Raw genomic sequence first — 14,050 nt, forward strand, 5'->3', positions numbered from 1 at the left:
GCATCTCGTGGGAAGCAAGTAGAGGGATATGGGGTGCTCCATTTCACAGTGGTTCCATTTCCCAAGCTGAAGGGCTGACCCAGTCAAAACCCAGAAGCCAGAACCTTCTGGAAAATGGCTTCTGGCTTCCAAGGCCAGGTCCAGTGTCAAAGGATTCTGAATGTTCAGGGGTTTCTTCCTGTAAATACTCAAAGTCCTCTTGAACTTGGAAGAGAGAAGGCAGAGCTGGCCCTGCGCCTGGGCATTCCCGCTCAACCTGATCTTCCCCCATGTGCCTCTGCTTCTAGTACATGTCCTCCCATGGAGCCTATACCAGTTCCAGGTCATGTTTTGAGTTGGTCTAACTTCAGGTGGAAACTGGTAGAGTAAGTTCCAGCCCGGAATTTAACTCCCGGGTAAGATGCAGTCTCGGGGCTTTTCAAGCTGTTTTCTGTGCTATAGAAAGCCCCCGCTCAGCTAACACACTAGCTGCCTGTAGGCCGAGCAGAGCTTAAAAGTGTGAGTTCCTATGCAAGTCAAAGGGGCCAGTGATGCCAAGTGTGGCGGCTAAGTTTGATTGTCACCTTGACAGATCTAAAATCAGTAGGTGACAAGGCTCTGGGCGTGGTTGTGAGAGATGATTGGGATGAGGTTAACTGAGGTGGGGAAACCCATCCGACATGCAGACAGGGCCATTCTACGGGCTGGGGTCTTGGACTGAGAGCAAAAGAAAAAGCCGGTAGCTAAGCACTCCCATTCTGTAGGATCTGCTTCCTGCCTGTGGCCACTGTGTGACCAGGTGACTCATTCATTTCCCTTGATCAACCCTGATGGACTGTAGCCTGGATCTGAGAGCCAAAATAATCCTTTCTTTTCTTCAGTTGTTTCCATCACAACAAAGGGAGGAGTAACTAATCCCCTGCGTCACCAGCAAGGACCTCCTGGTGTCACTGCACAGAGGAGGCTCCCAGCAGGTGCTGGTGGTACATTCTATTCCTCTGAGAGGCAGCCGCAGATACTTGGGGAAGCACAAAGTGCTTAGACTGTGTCAGTGGCTTTTCTGTTTCTGCCATGCAACACCATCACCAAAAGCAACTTCTAGAAGGCTTTGCTTTTGGCTTGTGGTTCCAGACAGGGTGTCCACAGCAACACGGTAGAGTGGCAACAGGTGACTTTGTGGCTTCAATCTGTATTGGAGGCACAGGAGCACAATCCAACCAATGGCAGCACCTTTCCTGCCCTCTCTAATGCGAGCAAGAGAAGTCTAGCAGTTATTACAAAAGTCACCACCTTCAAGAAGCGTTTCCAAGATTTCTGGGCAGAACTGGGCACCTCTTGCCACTGCTCCTTCTAACAGTTGCCTGGTCCAACCCAGCAACTTTGTTCCTACTGTGACATCAAGGCAAGCCTTGGCAAGTGAAGATCAGTTCAGTAGGCTAAGAGGTAGAAAGGGGGCTTTGGATACAGAGAACAACTCTGGCAACAAGGACAGAGACGTAACGTATCTTGTCATGTACAAAATGCAGTGGGCAGGACTGAGGGCTGGAGAGCCATGGTTACACCTGAGCTTCAAGATCATTTCAAACCTTAGTTGTAAAATGGCTACAGAGTGGAACTTCATGCAGCCCTGGGACTCGGTCTTAGAGAAGCAGCTCATTGTCATAGTAGCTGCGCTATTAAGAGAATTAGATATGGTGATAGCCAAAACTCAGGCCAGAATTTTCACCTCTCCTCCCTGCTATGGCATCATTGTCCATGGTGCTTAACATCTGTCCTGGGCAGTAGAGCTTGTGAGATCCTCTGTACCAAGAACTCCAGTCCCCTCCGCTCATCACAAAGTGCAGAATGGATGCAGCCTGCAAAAGCAACATTAATTCAGGTAGCATGTAGTCCTTAGGCTCTTCTTACCCTATGGCTCCCAAGTCCCTCTGGCCTTCCGTGGCTGTCCACTGATTCCAGCCCCAGATTTTGTCTGTAGGAACCACAGTTTACAGCCAGACCCACCTGCCATGTAAAGTTTCAGTACACTGGTTTGACTCTGCCAGAGATTTATGACTGGCAGGGAGCCTCTAAGCAAAGCCTTCGGCATTTTGTTTGGCTCAGAGGCTCGAATTCTTCTTCAGACCAATCAATCTGTTAGCACGTCAGATGACATTTAGGTGCCTCTCCAGGGAGCAGGCTGGGCTTCGGAGCATTTAGAGAGCGTGCAGCAATACAAGGCTGAGGCTGGTGACCCTGGGGAAAGAGTTGGGAGGTGGTGGCCCAGGATGGCCGCTTCTGCCCTGACCGCACTTAGGACTCAGGGTTCGAGCTGGAGGCAGAGGGGACTGATGGAGGGAAACTCTGGAAATGGCACTTCGTATTTCAACGCTGTCTTCATCCTTCTTTGTGAGTGGATGTATATGAAAGCAAACTGTAATAACCAGAACTGGTCAGGCTTGAAACAAAAGGTTGAATTCGAAAAGAACAAAGAATGTTAAACAGCAATTGGCAGAAAGAGAGAGAATGAGGAACCAAATTAATGTCCCTACTGGCCACAGCTGGGTGACATGTCCACACCTCCTTGGAGAAGGAATTCGAAAAGGAAGCAGAAGGTCAAACCTGACTCTATTCAGAGAAAATCTACCATCCACCCTGACAGAAAGTCTGCCTTTTACGTCTGTAGAGTGGGAAACCTTGGTGAGTCCCTCTTACAGTGCTCACCTAGAATTCTCTGTCCTTTCTGAGATGCCAGGGCAGAACAAACCCATTCTCCTCTCATGCCCACTGCCTCAAATCCAGCTGGGTCCCACCCAGCCCTGCAACTCCCATGGGGGCATCAACAGATGTTGAAGGACATTAGAGGATATAGGCTTGCTTGAGCCCTAAATCAAAATGCAGAGGGAGAAGGGCTTCAGGGATCTCAGGCTCACTACTCTCGGTTTGAAATTTTCTGTCACGTTTGCTTTGTCTGAGTGGTCATCATCCTTTCAATGAAGGGAAAGCATTTTTTTGAATCTTCTGTGTAGTCCTTTTTACAAATTAAGGTACAGGAAAACCCCTCCTAGACCGTGAGGTTGGGATCCATAGCTGTTGATCCATATTGGGAAAATATGATCCTGAAAAGTCTTACTTTAGCTTACGGGGAACAAATGTGGACTCATCTGCCCACTGCTGCATAGAGGCTACCACCTTTGTTTCCAGGGTCGTCTGTGACCAGAGCTCCACATTGTCTCTCCCATCAGCCACACTCGGGCCACCTTCCTTCATCTGGGATGCTCAGTCTCAGTTTATCAAAAGGAGAAAAAAATAAAATATGGTTTTGAAGATCTCTGGATTTTAAGCATTTTCCCCTGGTCTTTTCTGTTGCCCTATTTAGACCTAATTTGGCGGCAGTGCTGGTAGTAACTTAGCCGGTCTTTCCAAAGTTTTCTACTGTCTGTTACATCAGTTTAATGAGTTGACCTGCATGAAGAAGTTCTAACAGGTCTGAACGGATATAACCGATGCTCAGAGGGTGTATAACTCAAGTGATGGGGCTAGAGGGGAGAGCTAGGTACCGAGAACAGCATGAACATTAGTGACTGCGTACAGCATTCCAAGGGCATACAGTGTTTTACTGAATACAGAAGTGGTGTATGCTAACCCGCAGGCAAATTGGTCACATGGAGACCAGTTAAGAACACTTCTATTACAAGTTTCCCTTACAATATCAAGTAGGAAATTCAGCACAGAGAGGTTGGGTAGCTGGCCTGAGGTCACATGGCCAGTAAGAGGCAGAAATGAGATTACAAATCAGAAAATCTGGCTTCAAAGTTTCTGTTCTAAAGCCATACATTTTTCTTAAATGGAGGTAGGAAATGGGAAGAGTGGGAAGGAAGAAAAATGGGAGATAAGGAAGTAGGAGAGAAGAAAAGGGGAGGAAAGGGAAGAGGGAAGAAGAAGAGAAGGAGGGAGAAGGAGGGGGAAGAAGGGGAGAAGGAAGAGGGCATGGAGGGGAGGGGAGAGAAAGATAACCAAAAGTAGCTAAAAAAATAAGCCAAACTAAGAATCTCAAAGGGGCTGGGCATGTAGCTTGGTGGTAGAACCTGGGTTCATTCCATCACGTATTCAGCAGCTCTGATAATATTAAGCTTCTTGCCAGTGCTAAGTCACAGCCAAGACAACCTGGAGCCAGAGCAAACCCATCCTGCCTTGGCACCCTTTCTGTTGATGGCCCTCTTCTGTAGAGCCTGGCGCCACTGTTAGCAGTAGGCAGGCCTTCCTTACCTGGACTCAGATCCTGACTGAACCAGAAATCTCATTCTCAGTCCCTATCCAGTACCAAGTCCCAGTCCTCTCCAGAGCAAACTTATGTCTGCATGTGAGTATGTGTGCAGTGTGCTATGAATGTGTGCATGTGTGCACATATTTCAGGTGCACGTATACGTGTGCTTACATGTATGGAGGCCAGAGGTCAATTTCATGTGTCTTCCTCAGTTGCTCTCCGCTTTTTGAGACAGGGTCTTCGATTGCTAATTTGGTTAGGCCACGTAGCAGTGAGCTTCAGAGATCCATCGTCTCGGACGCCCCTCGCCCTGGCACTGGGGTTAGAGACGTACACCACTGCACCTTGATTCTACAGGGGTGCTGGGGATCAAACTCGGGTCCTTAGAAAAGTACTTTGTGAGCTGAGCCATTGTCTTGACTTCCTCCTCCAACTTCTAGGACATTGCAAAGGGCAAGCAAATAGCAAAGCCAAGGCTGCTGGAATGAAAGCCCGCAGGCCATACACAGAAAGTGAATAAGCAATAAAGGAATTTCCTCTGATTGGGCATGTTCCTCCTCACATCTCCCACACAAGTTCTTTAAATGCAGGTCGACTTAAGGGGGAAAATATTAAGTCGTGCTTAATAGTTTTTACTGGCTACAGAGTATATTTGAAGGGAAATTTGAGACATGTGTGTGTGTGTGTGTGTGTGTGTGTGTGTGTGTGTGTGTGTGTGTGTATTTTCTGCTGCGTGAGATGAAGAACTTCAGCTGGTGTCCATTCCTCTCATATTGATCTAGGCAAGCTGCCACTGGCTGGGCTCCTCGTTTCTAACACGTCTTCACGCCTTCACAGCTGAGTTGAACCCTCGTCAGAGAGAGGGTCTGAGCAAAGACACAGTAGAAGAATGTCTGGTGCGTAGCCCAAACTGTGACAAGGTCACACTTCCTAATCCTAACCACCAGCAGCACACCAGGGAGTTCTGTATGATTCGGATAACTTCTGCCACCCCCAACTCATCTCCTGACTTTGTCTGTCCCAGCTAGAGGGCTCATTGCCAGCTAACAGCGTGGCTGTCAGGGCCAATACAGAGCACGAAGATGGCCGTATCGCCAAGCTTCACAACTTCCCCAGCCATGTTTTCTGAGGCTAGAAACGGAAATGAAGATCTGGTTAGACTGCTCCAACGTCAAGGAGTTGAGAAGGGCAGAATAAGATGATGGTCTTAAAGACTTCCTATGTGTCAAACACCAGCCCCAAGCAGAGCCTGGATCGACTTTCAGTGAATGTTAATGGCGTTGTTTGTCTTCGGATCAGAGCTGCTATTGTGGCAAGTGCTGCTGTGGCAGGTAATGCTGATATTGACTTGACCTGTGAGGTGGAGAGTATTAGTGTATCGGATGGGGTTCTATTTTCCCTCTTTGAGAACTCAAACGCCCCCAGGTCTTGACTGTATAATTTCACTGATTGCTTCTTATTGGCTCTCGGCAAATGCAGCCACCATGAGTTACTTGATGAACCATGTGGTTTTATGTACCACCCCCTCCCTGCATTACCCTACTCCCCCAGCCTCCATCTTTTGGTGCCTCCTCATAGGAAGGGCATCATTATCACTCGGGTAGAGAAGATGGTTATCATTAGTGAGTGATCATGAATTTTTAGATTCACTCAGCTCCACTACCGCATAAATTTTTGCCCAAAAAATGTCATAATATTGTCAGATTTAATAGAAATACGTCCCCTTGTTTCTCCTCTCCTTCAGCAAATATTGGCTGAGCGTCTGCATTGCATAAGACAGGATGGTGAAGGATCCATCATCTTGCCATTAGTAAAGTAGGGAAGTGAGACACATGGATCATCCTCCCTGTGGAGTTCAATAAAAAAATAAATATTCCCTCTCACCAGACTGGACCACTATGTATACAGAGCATAAATCTCTGCTCAGCTTCTGCCCAGGTCCTCATGCCACTCTGTGTTGACCTTTTCCCCAATTCCTGTGCACTCTCACATCCAAACCTCAGGGGGTACCTGTTCTAATCAGGAAGTCTGAGCTATCCCTTTACCTGCCATGTAACATCTAGTGCTTGTATACCACTCACTTAGCTCTGATGTCCTGCCACTCATTATAAACTTTGGGATATATATTTTTTTCTCACTAGTCTATAAGTTACTCATCTGCAATTTAAATCCTAAACTCTCAGTGGTCCCACAATATCAAAACACTTTAGTAATAATGCACCAGTAACACCTGAAGAATGGATGCCACCCCGACAAATTTTAACCATGAAGTAGACGGCAAGCATCCTTTTCCAGGCTGCAGAAAGCTGCAAAGATGAAACAGAGGTTTATCTGAAATGTGGGGGCCTTTTTCCAGCTCTGAAAAAATGATTGGTCAACTACTGTACTCTAAAGCTAATAGATCTTCTTGTAGGGATGTTCCAACATAATTTCTTAGAGTGTGTTTATGTTATGAAGACCCATTTAAGGTTTTCTTGTTTTAAATAAATACATGGTCATGTGTGATGGTGCACAGCTTTGATCCCAGCACTCAGGAGCAGAGGCAGGCAGATCTCTGTGAGTTCAAGGCCATCCTGGTCTACAGAGTGAATTTCAGGACAGCCACAGCTGTTGCACAGAGAAATACTGTCTTGAAAAACAAAAGGAAAAAAAAAACAGAAAAGAAAAACAAATACAGTGGTTGTTAATTCAGAAATCCCAAGTGCTCTTCTCTCTCTCTTTTATCCACCATCCTTTCAACCTTGTGTCTCATAAAGAAATTGAGCTGCAGATGTTTACCTGGAACAATGTGACTCACTAAAGGAAGCTGTGCTCTTCTCTAAGAATAAATCCCTTGGGGGTTGGAGAGATGACTCAAGGGTTAAGAGCACTGGCTGCTCTTTCAGCAGTCCTGAGTTCAAATCCCAACAACCATATTGTGGTTCACAACCATCTGTAGTGGGATCTGATGCCCTCTTTAGCAAAAAGTCAATAGAGCACTTATATATACAAAAAAATTAATTAATTAATTAAAAAAATAAGTCCCTTGTTGAGGATTTACTGTGTGGCAAGAACTCATCTTGTTACTTTGCCTGAGTCTTTCAGATGCTCAACATAACCTCACAGGCCAGGCATTATGGCCTATATCTTATGCTGGGCATTTCAGGTGGATGGGTTGGTTAGTTGGTTGTTTGGCTGGCTACCTGGCTAGATGGTTGATTGGTTGGTTGGTTGGTTGAGATGAAGTCTTGCTGTATATCTCAGGATGACCCTAAATTTGTTGTATGACCTCTATCTTAAAATTAGGGAAGCAAAACCCACAGAAGTTAAATCACTAAGATGACATAGCTAATAGACTGTGGAGCTGAGACCTGAGTCTGGGCCCCGTCTGCCACATTGCATCAGTGAAAACCTTCTCAGAAAAGCATTCCCTATGAACAGTTTGCTTGAGGACTTGAGAGCTCCCTCTTATGAGGAAGCCTGATGTTGGTATCATGCATGCCAGGACACTGCATGAACACAAAGAAAGATACATTCTTGTCTTGTCAATGCCGTCCATGGTCCTCATGTGCTGCCATAAAACATCCCTCCATTCGGGGTTTAAAGTAAATTGGTGTCTCCATGCTCTTGAATGAGGGCAGCCAACCCTTCATTCTCATCAGCAACTTGCACAACAGCCGATGTTGCCAAGCAGCTTCCTTTAAGTATACAGGGACTACCCTGGTTGAGAAATTCCTTTCATTTCTCTATCAGATTTTCTTAGTATTTTTCTATGGATTTCTCACCCCACTCCCAGTGGCTAATCTTAAAAAGTCATGCCAGTGGCCCCTCGAGCAATACCAGTATCTATACCCTTCTCTGTCTCTGTGATTTTAGTGATGGAAATGCAATTGACTGGGCATACCCATTCATAGGCCATGTTGTCTCTGAGCCTCAGGACCCAAGAGCAGTACTGGATCTTATTTATTATTGGTTAACTCAGTGTATGACCTTGAACAGGTCTCCATTTCTCTACAAGAGCAAGACAGAGCCTCTTTGCATAAATAGATCTGTAACTGAAGACCGATCGCTCATCTCCAAAGTAACTCTGTGAGATATTATTTGTTAATTGCAGCTTCCAAGGTTTTCATAAAATGCTGTGTCACCAGGCTTCCTGTGAAATGTTAGAGATGGGCAAACAGCAGTCAATTACGGCCCATAGGGAACTTTCATCTCAATGGCTACATTTTGCTAATGAAGAAACTCACACCCGAGGAGGTGTGGAAAGTTGTCCAAGGCCAAACAAGCCCAAACCAGAATCAAAGACTTCTTTATTCCAGGTTAGAAATAGACCTTGGTATTCATAAGCCAACCCTCTTGGCTTTCGTGTTTATTTGTTTGGTTGATTTCGATATTTGATAGCCTCTAATTTATTCATCATGTTGCAATCACTAAGCAAAAGTGAGTGGTCAGGGTTTTCTTTTAAAAAAAAGAGTCATGCAAATTGGAAACATTTTCTCTGCTTGAGAATAAAATTGGTTGAAAAACATGCAAAATTTTAGACATTTTCAGCAAAGTGTCTCATTCAAAGTCATCAGGCAAATGAGAGGCAGAGGCAGAACAGGGGAACTGGAGAGTTCCAGAGAGACATGTGGAAGAAAATGGGTTGTGACAGGCTGTCCATGCAATCCTTCTGGCTTCCTAAAGTCCAGGTGGACGCCCACACTGTCAGAATGATTGATTGTAGCTCCCGTCCTAGAGTGTCGCCAATCCCCAGCAAGTGGATACGGTTGCACATCTGCTTCCAGAAGATTCTAGGTCAGAATAAAACCTTTCCCCTTTCAGCATCAATCGAGTTGCCAACAGTCAAGCCATGGGAAGCAGGGTCCTAATGAGCCAGTTTTGTGACCACTGGGAGGTAAGCCAAGAAGACGGAAGCAGAGAGAGAAGAGAGCCCAGATCCGGTTCTCGCTGGGCTTTGGGGCCATCTCTTGAACAAATCTGACCCTGGGTACGAGCTTTGCTCTTTCCTAGTCCCAGCTTCCCTGGATATAAAAATACATGTTTGGCAACTGCTCTGAAAGTTATTGGAGTCGTGGTAGTAAACTATGAAAGGCCAGAGAATTTCAAGCAAAAGTTATTGCATCAGTAACTCAGAAACTAATCCCTAAAACTCCTGACACATTTATCCCGAGGGCGAGCGCCAATCCACAAATGGAAACCATGATCAAGGGCCACTGTGTACCTGGAATTAGAATCCATCATTCGCGGAGCGCAGAGCTGAGATTTGGGCAGAAGAGGAGAGGACTCACGCCTTTCAAGACCGTCTTTCCTCTAACCCAGAGGCCTTTATGCTTCAGAAGAACACAGCAGATTCTGCATTCTCTGCTTATTTGTTTTTCTTCTCCTTAAGAACCCCTCGTTACATTTTTTCCTTTCAAATATTTCTTTCTGTGACAGTTCCACATTTAAACGGAAAAGCTTCCTTTTCCTTATTCAATTGCACCGGTTTTATTTGGGATGGAAACCCTGCTGGGTACCGTAACAGAGAAGAAGCTTTACAGCGGCAATAATCCCTTCTACAGCGTCTATTGTGGGGAAACTTAATCCACTTTTATTAAATGGCTGAAGACTTGACTCTAGCGATCTGAATTAACTACAGGAAAGCACAGAGACAGAACAAAAGTCCCCACTTCCTTCAACAGACATCCACTTCACGCCTCACAACCCTGCCTTGCAGAGACCCAAGACAGAAAACAGCCTCTTGGGAAACACCTTTTTTTTTACTCTTAGTATTTTTTGCTTTTTGAGACAGGTTCTCTGTACACTCTCAGAGATCCACCTGTCTCTGCCTCCCAGGCATTGGGATTAAAGGCATGCGCCACCACACCTTGTTGGGAAACACCTTTAAGAAGGATCAATGTTCTCAATGTCCTTTATTTATGGCTAGAAACCAAATATGAGTGAGTACATCCCATGTTCCTCTTTTTGGGTCTGGCTTACCTCACTCAGGATAGTGTTTTCAATTTCCATCCATTTGTATGCAAAATTCAAGAAGTCATTGTTTTTTACTGCTGAGTAGTACTCTAATATATATATATTCCACACTTTCTTCATCCATTCTTCCATTGAAGGACATCTAGGTTGTTTCCAGGTTCTGGCTATTACAAACAATGCTGCTATGAACATAGTTGAGCATATACTTTTGTTGTATGTTTGGGCATCTCTTGGGTATATTCCCAATAGTGGTATTGCTGGGTCGAGAGGTAGGTTGAACCCGACTTTCCTGAGAAACCGCCACACATTCGTGATTCTAGAGAAGCTAAATAAGAAGGTGAACCCAAAGAAAAACATATAAGCATCCCCCTGAATATTAACCTTCATCAGGCGATGAAAGAAGACAGAGACAGAGACCAACATTGGAGCACTGGACTGAAGTCTCACGATCCAAAGGAGGAACAGAAGGAGAGTGAGCACGAGCAAGGAACTCAGGACTGCGAGGGGTGCACCCACACACTGAGGCAATGGGGATGTTCTATCGGGAACTCACCAAGGCCAGCTGGCCGGGGACTGAAAAAGCATGGGACAAAACCGGTCTCGCTGAACATAATGGACAATGAGGACTACTGAGAACTGAAGAACAATGGCAATGGGTTCTTGATCCTATTGCACGTAATGGCTTTGTGGGAGCCCAGGTAGTTTGGATGCTCACCTTAATAGACCTGGATGGAGGTGGGTGGTCCTTGGACCTCCCACAGGGCAGAGAAACCTGCTTGCTCTTTGGGCTGAGGAGGAAGGAAGACTTGATTGGGGGAGGGGGAGGGAATGGGAGGTGGTGGCGGGGAAGAGGCAGAAATCTTTAATAATTAAATAAATTATTAATAATAAAAAAAAAAGAAGGATCAATGTTGCCTTAAGCAATACTGTTATCACCAACAGTGAACCAAGACAGGCTGGGGAAGTGGCTCAGTTGGAAAAATGCCTTCCAAGCAACCACAAGGGCCAAACTTTGGATAAGAGCTGAGAGTAGCATCTGTGTGTGGTTGCAACAGAGCAGGGCATGGATGTTCCGCCAGTCTAGTCAAAATGCCCAACTCTAGGTTCAGCGATAGGCCCCGTCTTAAAAACTGAGGCAGAACATGATTAAGGAAGATGTCTAGTGTCAAACTCGGCCCTACATACACACCGACATGCCCTTACATGCACCTAAATACATCCACACAGACACTCATGTATAAGAAAGGAAAGAAGGAATAGGAAGGACATTAGTAAGAAAATGCAGAAATGGACCCTCAGCCTCATTGGAGCCAATGAGAGCACACTTCAGAGTTTAACTGGACACACACTTGGGCCTTGATTGTAGTGACTTAGGTAACTACACAAGTAGCTTCAACACAACCGTATGCCCAAGTTATTAAAAACACAACCGGTGAGTGACAACCTCATCCCTGTCCATCGCCTCCAGACACGCCCTGGGTGGCAATGTGCAGTCACAGACAGGCACATGGAGGGTGGGGCCGCTTGGGTAACCCACAGCTGAGGCTGTCCACTGAGGTGGTGCCTATGGCTGGCTCCAGACCCTGGGTGCCTTGAGTTATCTGAATTTTCGGGATTACTGGAGACTTAGTTTGATTTCATTTTGCTATTTTTGCGGTGACCATCCCTTTATAGTTTGGTTTGAGGGATTAAAGATTTGCAAATAAAAATTTAGTCTCTCTCCCCCAACAAAACCCTTAATCTTGCCATAATTCAGCCCAACCTGGTAATGAGAAATACAGAATATTGTCATGATCTTTTGGTATATACCCAAGTCAAAAACCTCTAATTTATATGCTTTAGTTTGTCAAATTATGTATCAGTGCAAGAAATTTATAATGTGCAATTATACCCCAATAAAATTGTCTTTAAAGAAAGAAAAATAATAATTCAGGTAATTTCTATTCCTCACAGAAATTTGTTTAAATATGCAATTATAATGAATACAAGCTCTCTCTTTTCCTCATTCTCTCTCTCTTCTAGTCATATATATAGTATATATAGATATATATAGTGATATATATTGTGATATATAGTAGTATATATTGTGATATATAGTAGTATATATTGTGATATATAGCGTGGTATATATATACATATATATATCGATATATATATATCGATATATATATATATATGAGTCATTATTGAAAAGGAAACCGGATGTTCCCATAAGTGACAGGAGACTGTCCCAAGAGGTCAATAGCCTGAGAACTCTCCTTCGGCTAATCCTCTGCTCTCTGGAGGTGTCAGCGTCTGCGATCACAGAAGGATACAGAGCTCACCATCGAGCCTGCTTCCGTCTTCTTCTGTTTGCACTGTTTCTCTAAGTCCATGTCAATCTTTGGTGCCTTTTACCCTAAAGTACATGCTTCGGTGCACTTTAATTTTGCAGCCGTAAATAAGTAATTCTCACTAGCTTCCCATAAGTAACTACACAGCAAAACTGGGGATGATGAGACTTTGGGCATGCCAAAACCAAGTGTTGCTTCAAAGAGATAATTATGAATAGGCTGATAAACTTTGGGAAACTGTTCTTTGACTCTGCTGCTGGGTTATCTCATGGGTGGATGTCCTTCCTCTATGAGATTAGCTACAGAATGACGTCAAAGATTTGCAACTGTCTGGAAATGCCACTGTCTACAGTGACTTTGAGAATGGGATTTCTGAGTTCACCGGACAGACATGAGACAGATGTTTCTCTCAGGGTCACTGTCCTCAATACTGTTTGGGGTTCCATCTCATGGTGCCCATGAAGAATGGGATACCTGACCTCACTGCAGAGGAGTGACTGTCTCTGCAGGCTGGGCTGGCTTCTCATCACTATTTTCCTATGCTTCCCTCCTCTGCCTTCCAATGCATCCAGCTGGACCGTGCTGCATGGGAGAATCGGGCGCCCAGAGAACCCGTTCCGAGTGGCCCTGGAATACATCTCCAGTGGTAATCGAAGCTTGTCTGCAGTGGACTTCTTTGCCCTAAAGAACTGCAGTGAAGGTACGTGGATCTGTCTTTGTCTCTCCTCTCCTCTCCTCTCCGGCCTGTCTTGAATACATCAATGACTGTATTTAGCTTGAATACAAAGTCTGCAGTGATTAGGAACTGGTTCTGAACATTGGCAAGTGCCCCACAGCCCAGGAAAGCAATTTTCAAAAAATTCCAGAATAAGGTTTTATCTACTTATCTTAAAATTTTATTAAGTGGAATACAGCCTTTCTTAGATAATATGCTAACTTGACTTCTGTGGCGACAAATGCTTCCCGACACTTAATAATATTTTATCACCAAAAATGTAAATGAACACCAAGTAAATAGAATAGTATGTGAATCCCCACCTCCCAGCCGCAGCCCAGCTTAGCAGTTATCAACATTCTGTCATTTTGTCCTACCTACATCTCCATCCACCTCTCGCCCTCCCCAGAACTTAATGGTAATCTCTATTAGGCTTTTTCTGGAGGCGAAACTCAGGAGTAATTTTATTGGTTTTATTTGGGCTCTTTAACAGACAACACTGAAAATGGTTAGATGTGGAAATTTAGCTTACTTTAGTGCAAGCCTAATGGGCGTGGCCCCCTGTGTCATTGAACCTCTTTTGCACAGACGCCACATTGTGACTTTACCTCAAGGTAAGCATTTATTCTTTCTTTCCTTTTTAACCTTTGCTTCCAGACAACCCAGCCAAATGCAATACTCATCACGGTATTCAGGCCTTCGTAGGCCTCTGGTGAGCTTGTCTTCTTCCCTCTGTAGGTTTGAGTTTCCTATCCTGGTTTTCAGCATCCTATTTTGTATGCATGTTTCATTAAACATTGCTTCAAGTCTGAATGGAAAAGA

The 14,050-nt window shown here is 44.9% G+C and overlaps 1 protein-coding gene across 1 annotated transcript in view; it reads left to right on the top strand.

Annotated features, from left to right (window-relative positions):
- Alk (ALK receptor tyrosine kinase) overlaps positions 1-14,050 on the top strand; it is a 722,226-nt gene that overhangs the window by 524,809 nt on the left and 183,367 nt on the right. The window contains exon 5 of the mRNA XM_057785256.1: positions 13,086-13,213. Within this exon, the coding sequence (XP_057641239.1) occupies positions 13,086-13,213 (128 nt within the window). The remainder of the gene's footprint in view (positions 1-13,085; positions 13,214-14,050) is intronic.

Source organism: Chionomys nivalis, chromosome 1 (assembly GCF_950005125.1).
Source record: "Chionomys nivalis chromosome 1, mChiNiv1.1, whole genome shotgun sequence".
Lineage (NCBI taxonomy): Eukaryota > Metazoa > Chordata > Mammalia > Rodentia > Cricetidae > Chionomys > Chionomys nivalis.